This window comes from Lepidochelys kempii, chromosome 10 (assembly GCF_965140265.1).
Source record: "Lepidochelys kempii isolate rLepKem1 chromosome 10, rLepKem1.hap2, whole genome shotgun sequence".
In the NCBI taxonomy this organism is placed as follows: domain Eukaryota; kingdom Metazoa; phylum Chordata; order Testudines; family Cheloniidae; genus Lepidochelys; species Lepidochelys kempii.
In genome coordinates, this window is record NC_133265.1 from 33,257,222 (window position 1) to 33,271,546 (window position 14,325).

The following is a 14,325-nucleotide window of genomic DNA, read 5'->3' on the forward strand; positions in this document are numbered from 1 at the left end:
CGCTCATTCTCTCCAATACATTGGCCTCCAATAATTCCAGTTTTGCAGACTCTTACCCATCTGAAGACCAGTGGTAGCCAGGGCTCCCAGACTCTGCAGATTGCGAGTACACCTCCACTTTATTAGCCACCATGAAGGCAGAGTAGAAGCCCACTCCAAACTGGCCAATGATCTTATTACTGGCCTCCGCCTGGCTCTGCAGCGCATCCAGAAATGCCTGTAGGGACAACGAGTAGCAGGTATACTGGACTGCAGGTCCACTCACCCTCGGCTACAGCTGGGAGGCTGCAGCCTCCTCCCAAACCCCCACAGCTGCTCTCCCCACGCTCCCTGACTCAGCCTGTTGCTGTTTGCTCAGTGAGCCTGGCACCCCAGAACATTCCTCTCCAAGGGGACTCCTCCCCTTCAACTGCTTTGCAGCAGTCAGCGCTCTGGGGGGCTGAGCTCACCCTCCTGAGGACAGCACAAGTAGAAGAAGCTCCAGTGACTTGCTCCTACGGAGCAACATAGTAAGGGAGGAGCAGTGACTGCAGCTTTGGAACAGGAAAGCATTGCCTAGGGCAGTGCCTGCTGCAACGGGTGGGAGAGAAGAAAGAGAATGGGGTGTGATTGCTCAGTTGCAGGAAATGAATAGGGATTTCAGAGATGGAAAAACCCGGCAAATATATGCACCAGCAAACAGCTGTGTCCACCCCTGGCCCACCAGTAACTGTGCTGCAACTTGCGGCCCAGACAGCACTTAGAGAACATGAAGGTAGAGAGCTTGTGGATCTCGATCACAATGCCTTGGGGGAAAGAAGTTTGCTTTTACAAAGCGGCACAGCCAAGTGCACCATGTCTATATAAAGAGCCTGGATCTACAGAACAGAGGACACATAAGGGATCCCCCAGCTAATGGGACCCTGCTTCCCCAATGAGAGGAAAATGGTTCTTTAGTGTTGTCCTAGTACCAATGACCACACACTTCATGGGTCAGGAATGACAATGGAGCCTTGGGCTGGTTTCACCTCCCAACAGGGGTCCCCTTCACGATAGGGCTTAAGGAGATGCAGGATCGAGGAGCCTCAGGGGAATGAAAATGGCCATGAGGACACAACATGAAGGAGGCATCTCTCTTACCTTCGAGCCAGATCGAGCAATGGTGCCAAGATTAGAAACAAGCTCCTCCTGGGTCATTCCAATGCCAGTATCCTGCAGGGAATACAACGATAGAACCGGATGTACCAGGGCACGTGCATTTCAGCAGCAGACAGGACATAGAGCATCCCAGTAAATTCCCAAAATCAGACACCACTACCATTGGGGACATTTAGCTAAAAAATTGCAAGACTGGATTTTTCACCACAGTGGATGGTTCCCCTTCCCCAGGCCAGGACATGGGAATCAGGAAAATGCACAGTTCTAAGGTGCAGAAATGACTGCCCAGTGGCTTCAAACCAAATGTTAGCAGAATGTAGAGTAGACACAAAAAAGCACTAAGAAACCAACTGACTTCTATACCCTCATAATAGAATATTTTTATCACAGCAGTGCTTACTGGCCCCAACCAAGAGGGCCCCACCATGGTAGGTGCTGTACAGACACTTAGCAAAGAACAGTCCCTGTCCCTAAAGAGATCAGACCAAGTGCAGGAGAAAGGAAGGCTAATCCCCAAGGTCCCGCAGGGAGTCTGTGGCAGGGCAGTGAACTGAACCCAGATCTCCCAAGCCTCAGCCAGTTCAGTACCTTGACCACAAGACCATCCATCCTCATTGTGGGTGTTACCATGAACCAGCTCTTCTTTATTCTCTGTCACCTTCACTAGCCCAATGCTACCCTCTGCAAAACTCGACAGCCGAGTATGCTGTTCGTACGCTGGCATCCAGGCTGGAGAACTGGGTATGAATGTGTGTCAGAGCACTCTCATCCTGGCTTCCCCCACAGAGGCTGCCATTTCTGTTGGGTGGGCCAGGAACTGGCTATTACACTGACTGTTACCTGCCATGTAGCCCAGACTTTGAACACTGGCATCTGGTAGAATGAAGTTTGTTGGTCTATTGTTAGTTATTTTCATCCATGTCAGTCTGAATTTACATTCCCATTTATCACAATAAATAACTCACTCCTTGCCATCCTTGATGTCCATCTCTCAGACAGGAGATCCTTGGACATTAGCAGTAAGAATGGGTTTGCTTTGATTCAGCTTTAGTTTTCCCTGCCGCTCCTTTGGACAATTCTGTGGCAGTATGGCAAAAATCACAACTCAGAAATGGCCAACCCATAACATAGGGGTCCAATCCACTGCGAATACACCAGTTCTTACTTCCTGCTTTGCAAGAGCTTCCCTGACCCTTCCCACATTGGGTTTCCCTTTTAAGTTGCTGCATTTGAACTCGGTTCCCTTCGTAGCTTCCACAGAAACGAAGTGCAAGCTAATCACATCACAACGGTGAGAAAATGGACTTGGTGTCACTTTTCAAACGCAAACTTCCCACAGCACAGCACCACCAGCTGCATTACAAAGGGTTAATGAAGTCACTCCAACAGAGGTCTCTGACTCCCTCTGATTATGCACGATGGCACATGATGTGTAACTAGATTTAGTGCCACAGTAAAATGAGGTTTTCGTCCAAAGGAGGGGTTTGAGTCATCTACCATCACCGAGCACAAATCACTACATGCCTTGCAAAATCAGAAGCAGAACAGGGTCTGATTTCACATGCCCTGAGCACATCTTGTCTAGAGTCCAGGTCCAGGCCCCCAAATGTCAAAAGAATGAATCTGAGTGGAACTGAACAGCATGAGCAGGGATCTCACTGAAATCCAGCCCCTTTGGTGTTTGCTACTTACCCCCCCTCCCCCCGCCCACCTAACTATTTCCTCACCATGTAGGCTTCTTCTTAACTAGCAAAACAAAATGTCATAATTAATGCCGACAATGCACAATTATTTTTTTTAGATCAGTGTTTATTTCCAATGGATGATCAAAATATCTTCAAGTGCATGCAAGACATTGGCTCAAGTATATGTCTTGGTAACTGGTGAGGTGTTTCCTCTGTGTCCACACAGCTCCCCCTTTTGACACAGAAAAGTGACGCCTTTCATGTGATTAAAGATGGCAGCCCAATCAGTCACCTTAAAGATGTGAAGTGAATTGGATGCCAGGTAGGGTCTCAATAGCAGGGTTTGTACAGCCAGAAAAAACAAACAGTAAATGGCAAAACCTCAGGAATCTGCCAAGAACGTCCCTGCCCCCAGGCCAGAAAGAAACGTTTTCAGCATCTGGTTCAGGTTTTGTTCATTCCAGACCCCTGAACAGAGCTCTGAGCTCCTCTGATCCACTCCTATTTATAGCATAGCACATCATTCCCAAATTCCTATACCTTAAAAAATAAATCCCTGCTCTCTGAATGTAATTGGCCATTATCAAACCTCTGCCAAACTTACTGCAAAATGCTTAAGGAAAATTTCTGGACACTGGTTTGAATGGAATGAAACACAACTGCAGTGAAGACAGCTTACAGTTCAAACTGACTGCTCCCAAAACAGCTCTGACCTCAGCTGCTATAGCAGGGGTGGGCAAACTTTTTGGTGAGGGCCACATCGGGGTTGCAAAACTGTACGGAGGGCCAAATAGGGAAGGCTGTGCCTCCCCAAACAGCCTGGCCCCAGCCCCCTATCCGACCCCTCCCACTTCCTGCCCCAACTGCCCCCCTCAGAACCCCTGACCCATCCAACCTCCCCACTCCTTGTCTCCTGACCACCCCCTCCTGAGACCCCCCAACCCTAACCGCTCCCCTGGGACCCCACCCCTATCCAACCCCCCCTGCTCCCTGTCCCGACTGCCCCAACCCTATCCACACCCCCGCTCCCCAGGACCCTACCGAGCCCCCCTCCCCTGACTGCCCCACTCCTATCCGTCCCCCACCCCGACAGGCCCCCTGGGACTCCCACGCTTATCCAACCTGCCCCTGTTCCTCGTCCCCTGACCCCCACCCACCCACCAGAACCTCCGTCCCATCCAACCACCCTCTGCTCCCTGTCCCCTGACTGCCCCCCAGGACCCCCTGCCCCTTACCCAACCCCCCTCCTCCCTTACTATGGCGCTCAGAGCAGCATGTCTGGCAGCTGCGCCGCTCGGCCAGAGACAGACACGCTACCGCGCTGCCCTGCAGGAGCGCACTGCCCAGAGCGCTGCCCATGCAGCGGCATAGCTGCAGGGGAGGGGGGACAACAGGGGAGGGGCCGGAGGCTAGCCTCCCTGGCTGGGAGCTCAAGTGCCAGGCCGGATGTGGCCCGCAGGCCATAGTTTGCCCACGTCTGTGCCATAGGGAAATGGGAACAGTACTTGTACGTGGCTGGCCAAGAATCCCAGCAAAATGATGTGCCATATAGCAGGAAAATACCTGGACTGGCCGAGATAAATGTGATCAGCTTACAAACTTCTCTCTTTCAGTGCACAGGCTCTCTGACAGCTGCAGCTCTTTTGTCACCAGATGGCACTGCTCCCAGCCAGCCAGCTCTCTAATCAATGAGCAGCACTCTAGGGAATAAGAAAAGGAGGACTTGTGGCACCTTAGAGACGAACCAATTTATTTGAGCATAAGCTTTCGTGAGCTACAGCTCACTTCATCGGATGCATGCTGTGGAAACTGCAGTTTCCACAATATGGAAGCTTATGCTTATGCTCAAATAAATTGGTTAGTCTCTAAGGTGCCACAAATACTCCTTTTCTTTTTGCGAATACAGACTAACACGGCTGTTACTCTGAAACTCTAGGGAATGATGTCCTGCAGCAAAGACCACAGTCATACTTATGCAAAGCAGACCCTCTACAGGTTTGGAAAGTAAATAAAACTCCCAGGAATGTAGAAGGGGGGCAGAAAGGGCTAAGAGCCAACAACACACGCTCCAGTAAAACCAAAGACAGGAACTACTGGAGTTTCTATTCTCATCACCCAGCAGCTTACAGTGAAGTCAGTCAGCGGTGTGCATTTCTAGGAGAGTTTTAGCCAGGGGCGACTGCATGACCACAGAATCAAGAACACTTTCTAACCCTGCTGCATCCAACATTATTAGAAAGAGAGCAGTCACTCCATTGTTCAAATTGGGTTTATAAGGGACACTTAGCTGCAGTTTCAGACCCCACTCTGAAAACCACAAGAAAAGTGATACCATCCTCAAAATTGGTAGATTACATTGGGTGCAAAGGTAAAATTTTTCTATAGAATGGGAAGTGAATTGGACACTATTAATTGAGAGATGTGTTCTCCAGAGTTCAGGAGAGCTAATGCTTTTCTGCAACTTTGTAGCAAAGATGACAAACCACATTGCAGAAAAGAAACAGAAGTAGTTCATAGTATTCCCCTAACTCAGATCTAAAGCATAGCACCAACATTTCATTGATTGAAGGTTAATTACAGAAGTTATTAACATATAGCTCACCACGGGTTGATTCATATCCCAGATGGAGCACCTGTGACATTGCCCAAGACTCAGAGATGGGCTCCCTGGCTAAGGATCTTATCAGTGTACATTAGTGTGGCTCCCCTCCTGTATACCCCAGTTCCACATTAGGACTATGTAAAAAGCGAAAGAAATTCCCCCATAAAAATATTTACAGTGATATCGAAGTTGCAGGCACATCACAGAGGTTTCAGTCTACATTACCTTTCAAGCATGTTAGGGCTTGTCTACATGGGTACACTCAAGGAAATTAATCCAAATTAACAAAAAGTGCGAATTTAAAGTGCATTTATTAAATCTCATAAACCCCTGCGTGGACACTCTTAAAATGGATTTAGTTTGATTTCTCTTAGAAATCAATTAGTTTAGATTCACTTCTACTTTAATTCTGAATAAGAGTGTCCACAAAGAGATTTAATGCAGTTTAACTAATCCACTTTAAAAATTAATTCAGATTAACTCTCATGAGTGTCCCCAGTTAGACAATCTCTTAGACACACAAGAATTTCAGAATTATGGTTGCACTTCTCCAACTAAACATCCACATAACTAACTAAACCTAACTCTTTTTCTGAAGAGATGCCACTCTGCCACCTTACTTTTTGAAGAGCATAGAAAAACTACTCCATGGCTCATTAGTTTCATAATCCTTTTTCATACAGAGATGCCTCTGATACAACGTGAGATGATCTGTCACCACACTGACCTTTGTTCAAAGGGCTTTTCTACTCATGGGGTAATGTGCTACATGGGGGGGGGAGGGGACAGGAGGGGAAGGGAAGGGGTGATTTCTAAAGTGTGCTAAATTGTTGTATATTAATTGGTCCATGTAGACCCTGCTGGTGCGCACTAATGGTTCCCTAGTGTGCTTTAACATAGAAGCGCACTCGGGAACCTTTAACATACATCAGCATGGTCTATCGCAGGGGTTCTCAACCTTTTTCTTGCTGAGGACTCCCTTAACATGCTATAAAAATGCCAGGGCCCAGCAGGAGCGGGCGGTGGGGGCTCCCAGCTTCGGGGCAGGGGGTGCAGGGGCTCCCAGCTTCAGCCCCCCGCTGCTTCTGGCTTGCGGGGGGCAGGGAGGTTTGCCGGCTTCAGCACCACACTGCTTCCGGCTTTGGGGGCTTGATGGGGGGATGGGTGCTGCCTTTAGACCCATGCCTCTCCCGGCTGGGATGGAGGGGGCTGCCGGCTTTAGCCCTGCACTGCTCCACAGACCCCCAGTTGAGAACCACTGGACTATATGGACTAGTTATTACACAACACGTTAGCACACTTTAGAACAGGGGTTCTCTAACTAGGGATTACAACCCCTCACGGGGTTGCAAGATTATTACATGGTGGATCATGGCCCATCAGCCTCCACCCACAAATCCTGCTTCGCCTCCAGCATTTATAAGAGTGTTAAATATAAAAAATGTGTTTTTTAATTTATAAGGGGAGGGGGTCAGAGGCTTGCTGTATGAAAGGGGTCACCAGTACAAAAGTTTGAGAACCACTGCTTAGAACATAAGAATGGCCATACTGGTTCAGACCAAAGGTCCATCTAGCCCAGTATCCTGTCTGCTGATAGTGACTAATGCCAGAAGCTTCAGAGGGAATGAACAGAACAGGCAATCATCAAATGATCCTTCCCATGTGGCCCATTCCCAGCTTCTGACAAACACCTCCAGAAATCACCTCTAGAGAGTATGTAGACAAGCCCTAACTTTGTGATCTGGGCATGTATGTCTTGTCTTGTAACTTGGATAACTGGCTGGCATGTGGAATCTTGGGGTTAGCACCATGAGGTGCTCAGTACCTTCTCCATGACTCAGGACCCTGAACCCCTTAATGAAGAGAAGTAAATGAATGCCTTCAGCTTGCTCTGTGCTAAGAGCCAATTTGCTAAAAGCTTGCTAATCAGGACTTTGTAAAATTCTTGTATGTGTACTATGCTTGATTGTAAAGCAACCCAACCACTACAGAATTACAACAATCTAGTTTTTAGAGTAGCAGCTGTCTTAGTCTGTATTCGCAAAATACAGTTTTTGTATCTTTTTGAATCTAGTTTTTGTGGCCACCGCCAAAATGAAGCTATTTGTTACGGATCAATGAGGTACAGCAGCAGGAAGGCTCACTTTCTGAGTTCTCTCACTGGGGTCAGACTTAAGCTAGTTTGGGTGCTTTGCTTAAGGAGAGTAACTGAAATCCATAGGAACACAGGCATTGCCAGGCTAGATCAGACGTGTGGTCCATCTAGTCCTGTGTCCCGCCTCCAGCAGTCACCTGTGTCTGATGCTTCAGAGGAAGGTGCAAGAGATGCTGCAGTGGGAAGATGTGAGGTGATTTCCTCCCAGGAAGGTCTTATCCTAATATTTAGAGATTGGATTAAGCCCTGTAGCCTGTATTCCTTCCCAATACTCTTTTTGGCATCATTAACAATAACAATTCTGAATCTTACTAAGTTCTTGGCCTTAACACCTTCTTGTGCCAGTGAGTTCTACAGTCTATCTACACATTGTATGAAAAAGTATTTCTTTTTATCAGTCTTGAATCTCCCACTTTTGAAATGTCATTGAATGTTCCCTTGTTCTTGTATTACGAGACAGAGCCCAGAAGCTCCCAAACCACCTTCTGCAGACTGTGTGTTATTATTTTATATATTTTTATACTCCTTGGGTCTCTAACTTGTTTGTGAGAAGCTGCAATGCTTTTGAATGGTAACATACCCTCCAGCCACTGTTACACACCTGTAACCTGGACTTCACCTGGAAGGTTTCTGCATGTGTTTCTTAACTGTTAGAGCTAACAAGGTGCTCAGTCCTGTTCAGAATACTAGCCTCAGGTCCTTCCTGTCCCTGCAACAAAGAGCGCACAATCCATAGGACAGGAAGGACGCATTAGGAGACCCAGACAAAGGAACTGCTTTAGTTAACTGTTTTTATTCCCCCTTTCCACAATTCTTCCATTTGGAGGCCTCACAGAAGTGGGTCTTTAGGACAGACTTAACTTCTAGGAGAGGAAGAGAGCCTAGCACAATGGGGTGGGGGATTGGGGTTTCTACAAGTCGAGTAGAATGGGACAATTATACTCCCATGTCTTACATCCGACACCCCAGAATGATATTAGCCTTTTCCACAACTGCATCACATTCTTAACTCATATTCAATCTGTGAACCCCCAGGATCCTTTGCAGCAGTACTATCACCTAGTCAGTTATTCTCCATTTTGTAGTTATGATTTGATTTGTCCTTCCTAAGTGAAGTATTTAACACTTAACTTCATTGAATTTCATCTTGTTGAGTTCAGACCAAAGCTCTAAATTGTCACGGTCATTTTAAATTATAATCCTGTCCTCCAACAACTTCCATCTTGGTGTCATCTGCAAAGTTTATAAGCATAGTCTCCACTTCATTATCCAAGTCACTGTTGAAAACATTGAACAGTTCAGGACCCAGGACTGACCCCTGTGGGACTCCACTATAGATTACGCCCTCCCACTTTGACAGCAAATTATTGATAACTATTCTTTGAGTATGTCCCTTCAACCAGTTGTGCATCAATCTTATGGCAATTTCATCTAGACCACATTTCTCTAGTTTGCTTATGAGAATGTCATGTGGGACTGTGTCAAAAGTTCTATTAAAATCAAGATATCATGTCTACTACTCCCCCCATCCACTACGCCAGTAACCCTCTCAAGGAAGGAAATCAGGTTGGTTTGGAAAGATTTGTTCTTGACAAATCCATGCTAGCTCGATCCTATAACCCTAGTAACCTTTAGGTGCTTACAAATTGATTTTTTAGTAATTTATTCCAGTATTTTTCCAGGTATCGATTTTATGTTGACTGTTCTAAAATTCCCTGGGTCCTCTTTGTTCTCTTTTTGAAAATAGTACTATGTTTGCCTTTTGCCAATCCTCTGGGACCTCTCTCGTCTTCCATGAGTTCTCCAGGATAATCACTAATGGTCCTCAGACTGCTCCAGCTCGTTCCTTAAGTACCCTACGATGAATTTCATCAACTCCTGCTGACTTGGGTACATTTTAATATTCTTTATCCTGTTCTTTCCCTATTTTGGCTTGTGGTCCTTCCTCCTTGTTGTTAATATTAATGGTATTGAGTATCTGGTCACCATTAACCTTTTTACTGAAGACTGAAGCAAAACAGAATTAAATTCCTCAGACTTCTTTTGATGTCATCAGTTATTAGTTCTCCTGCCCCGCTAAGCAGACGACCTACACCTTCCTTCAAATTGCCTTTCACCTTCAGATTCACTACCAATTCCTTTCTGCTGATCAGAATGAAGTCTAAAATGGCTGTCCTGTGGTTACTTCCTCCACTGTCTGAAACAAAAAGCTGTCCTCGGTACATTCCAAGAACTTACTGGAAAATTTTGTGTTTTACTGTACAGTAACTCTTTGCTTAATGTTGTAATTATGTTCCGGAAAATTCCTACTTTAGACAAAACCATGTTAAGCTAATCCAATTTCCCCATAAGAATTAATATAAATCGGGGTGGTTAAGTTCCAGAGAAATGTTTTTCGCCAGACAAAAGACATTATATACACACACACACACACACAAAGTATAAGTTTTAAACAAACAATTTAATACTGTACACAGCAATGATGATTGTGAAGCTTGGTTGAGGTGGTGGAGTCAGAGGGTGGGATATTTCCCAGGGAATGCCTTACTGCTAAATGATGAGCTAAAGCTCGGCTGAGCCCTCAAGGGTTAACACATTGTTAATGTATGCTCACATTTTACAAGGCAGCACTAAGGAGGAAGAAGACACAACAGACACATGGCAGTGGCTGCAAACACTCCCTGCAGAAACTGAACATAATGATGAACCCATGCTACCCCACTGGAGCACACTACTCCTTCCGCTTTCCAAAGTGCCGGGCTGAGCATGTGTGCGTATTTGCGAGAGAGAGACACACACACCCCATGTGTGCGTGTGTGTGAGAGAGACAAACATCGTGTGTGTGTGTGTGTGTGTGTGTTTGTATATGTTTGTGTGTGTGAGAGACACACACATTGCCCCTTTAAGTACGCTGACCCCACTCTCAGTACACTGCCTTTTTAAGTAGATCAGCAAGTTGAGATAGCAGCTACTGCCAGCAAGCTTCCTCCATCCTGATACCTGTGTGTTCCCCCCGCTCTGTGGAGATGGGGTACAGGAGTGGGGGGAGGGGGACACCCTGACATCAGCACCCCTTTTCCCCCACAGTCCCTGCACAGCAAGTAGGAGGCTCCCGGGAGCAGCTCTAAGGCAGAGGGCAGGAGCAGCACACGGCAGTGGGGGGGGGAGCAACATCTGAACTGCCCAGCACTTGATAGCCTGCCGCACAGGGAACTTAGGGGAGCTGATACAGGAGCTGCCAGCCCACCCTGGTTTCAAGCTTCCACCAATTAGCTCCAACAGGCTGCTCTTTCTGCAAGCAGCGGACAAAGCAGGAGGCAGCCAAACAATCTTATAAGGGAGCATTGTGCAACTTTAAACAAGCAAGTTCTCTAACTGATCAGAGATGTAACAATAAAGCAATGTTAACCAGGACTACATTAAGTGAGGAGTTACTGTATTACTTTTCCAACAGATGCTTGGGTAGTTCAAGTCCCCCATTGCTACCAGGCTTTGTGTTTGGGATATTTCAGCTATTTGTTCTGGAAATGCCTCATCCACCTTCTCTTCCTGATTTGGGGGTCAACAGTAGACCCCTACCTGGAGACTTTCAACTAGTTTGCCTCTCACCTCCTTCTGGGGGACCTCAGAACCTTGATGTATTATGCAACCCATCTCCCTTTTTATCCTTCCTGAACAAGCTATATCCCTCTATATCAATATTCCTGTCATGAGACTTCTCATCAAGTCTCTGTGACACCAATTAAGTCATAGTTTAGCTTATGTACTAATACATCCAGTTCTTACTGCTCATTCCCCATACTCTTTGGATTTGTATATAGACATCTAAGATGTTTAGCTGATTCCCCTCGTTGCTCCTATGACCTTCTGTAATTTTCCAGGTCTCCGTAACAACTTCTACCCCTCTGCTAACATTCCTTTTTTTTATGCTTCCCTGTGTGCTTTTGTCACCTCCCCCCTTTGAAACTAATTTAAAGCCTTCCTCACTAGGTTGGCAAGATGGTGTGAGACGATTCTCTTTCCCTTCTTGGTGAAGTGGACACCATCTATTCCCAGCAGACTTCTTCCTGGAACAGCATGCCATGGTGGAGGAAGCTGAAGCCTTCCTGTCAACACCATCTATACAGCCATGCATTCATCTGCAGGATGCGCATGTGTCTGCCTGGGCCCTTACCCTCAACTAGGAGAATTCACAAGAACACAACCTGCGTCCCCAACTCCTTCACCCTTGTTCCCAGCCTCCTGCCATCTGTGGGATTCTGCCTTCCCAGTGCAGTTTCTAATAGATGGCAAGAGAACAGGAACAACAAAGGCGGATCTGGGAGCTCTCTAGGTGGACAAGTGACTTTATGTGACCGTTGGAGTAACACTGCTGTCTGTTGTTGCGTGCTTGCTTACCTTGTGCCAGCCATATTTAAGTTTATGTGCTGAGCCTACTGGCCTTCCAGGCAAGGCTGAGAGCTTCCTAACGAGGCTCCACTTTGCCATCCTTAGACCCCTAATCCCTTTAGGATATCTTGACAAGAGGCTGGGGCTAACTGAGGGAGAAGAGGGGTTTAAAAAGCCAGCTCGTAAGCCACCACAAGAGCGAGCGAACAGGAGCAGAAAACAGGGGAGTTTTGCGAGGGAGTTTAGAGTGGAAGCCTAAGAACCAGATATACCTAATAGTCCCTAAATTTAGGGCAATAACCCATCCCCTCAAAACAAAAAACAAAAACCCAACATTTGTAAGTGCTTGCATAAAAATGGAAGAAGTCTAAATACTAGATGGCTGAACTTGAGTGCCTGGTATTAAATGAGGATATTTATATAACACACATCACAAAAACTTGGTGGAATGATGATAATCCATGGGACATGGTAATATCAGGTACCAAGTATATAAGAATGGCCATGTCGGTCACAGTGGTGGGAGAGTGACACTATATGTGAAAGGAAGCATACAGTGAAAATTTTAAATGAATCAAACTCTACCATAGAATCTCTATGGACATAAATTCCATGCTTAAGTAATATAGAGTATAGCAATAAGAATATATTACCAACCGCCTCACTGGGATGTTGACAGTGATTGTGAAATACTCAGGTTGACTAGAGAGGCGACAAAATCAGAAAACTCAATAATAACGGGGGATTTCAACTATCCCCATATTGACTGGGAACATGTTACCTCAAGGTGTGATGCAGAGATCAAATTTCAAGATACCATTAATGACTACTTCTTGGAGCCATTCTGGATTTAGTCCTACGTGAAGCACAGGTTCTGGTCTAAGAGACAAATATAGCTGAACCGCTCAGTAACAGCAACAAGCATGCAATTAAATTTAACATCCTTGCAGGAGGGAAAATACCAAAGAAACCCACCACAGTAGCATTTAACTTCAAAAAGGGGAACTAAACAAAAATGAGGAGGCTAGTTAAACAGAAATCAAAAGGAACAGTCACGAGTGAAATGCCTGTAAGCTTCATGGAAAATTTTAAAAAACACCATAATAAAGGCTCAAATTATATGTATACCTTACATAAACAAAAGTAGCAGGAAGATCAAAAAAACGTGACTATGGCTAAACAACAGAGTAAAATAGGCAGTTAGAGACAAAAACACATTTTCTAAAAAGTAGAGGTCAAATCCTACTGAGGAAAATACAAAGGAGCATAAACTCTGACAAGTGTAAAAGTATAATCAGGCAGGTCAAAAAAGAATTTGAAGAGTAATAGCAAAAGACACAAAAACTAACAGCAGATTTATTTTTTAAGTACATCAGAAGCCGAAAGCCTGCTAAACAATCAGTGGGGCCACTGGACAACTAAGGTGCTAAAGGAGCACTCAAAGAAGAAAACACTGTTACAGAGAAGCTAAATGAATTCACTGCATTGGTCTTCACTGCAGAGGATGTTAGGAAATTCCCACACCTAAGTCATTCTTTTTAGGTGACAAATCTGAGGTACTGTCCCAGATTGAGGTGTCATTAGAGGTGGTTTTGGAACAAATTGATAAATTAAACAGTAATAAGTCATCAGGACCAGATGGTATTCATCCAGGAGTGCTGAAGGAACTCAAATATGAAACTGCAGAGATCGGACACTAGATAGGGAGGGCTCTGAGTTACTACAGATCATTCTTTCCCAGGTATCTCCCTGGTGGATCTTTCCCACATGCTCAAGGCCTAACCCAGGGGGTGGGCAAACTTTTTGGCCCAAGGGCCACATCTGGGTATGGAAATTGTATGGTGGGCCATGAATGCTCATGAAATTGGCCGTTGGGGTGGGGTGGAGGGGGAGGGCTCTGGCTGGGGCTGTGGGCTCTGGAATGGGGCTAGGGATTAGGGGTTGTGGTCCCGGGGTCCCAGACTTCGGCCCTGCTCAGCCTGCTGCCTGCCTGGATGAACAGAACCCCAGGCTGGCAGTGGGCTGAGCAGGGTTGGAGGCTGGGACCCCGGCTGGCAGGAGCCATCGGATGGAACAGCAGGCCGGCTGCGGGGCTGAGTGGGGCCGGCAGCCAGGACCCCAGCTGGCAGGAGCTGGCGGCCAGAACCCCAGACCGGCAGAGGGTTGAGCCACTCAGCCCACTGCCAGTCTGGGGTTCCGGCCGCCGGCCCTGCTCAGCCCGCTGCAGGCCTGGGATACCAGCTGCCAGGCCCCGCTTACCTCACTGCCACTCTGGGGTTCCGGCCCCCTGCCAGCTGGGGTCCGGGCCTCTGGCCCCGCTCAGCCCGCTGCAGGCCTGGGGTACCAGCAGCAAGCCC

The 14,325-nt window shown here is 46.6% G+C and overlaps 1 protein-coding gene across 2 annotated transcripts in view; it reads right to left on the reverse strand.

Moving 5' to 3' along the window:
* Window positions 1-14,325, reverse strand: part of TRAP1 (TNF receptor associated protein 1) — a 75,724-nt gene that overhangs the window by 35,650 nt on the left and 25,749 nt on the right. For both annotated transcript variants that reach the window (XR_012161182.1, XM_073362771.1), the window contains exons 5-6: window positions 1,120-1,191; window positions 57-217 (exon numbers count right to left, since the gene is read on the reverse strand). Coding sequence is in view for 1 of the 2 variants with exons in the window: in XM_073362771.1 (XP_073218872.1) it covers window positions 57-217; window positions 1,120-1,191 (233 nt within the window). In the remaining variant the exon portion in view is untranslated. The remainder of the gene's footprint in view (window positions 1-56; window positions 218-1,119; window positions 1,192-14,325) is intronic.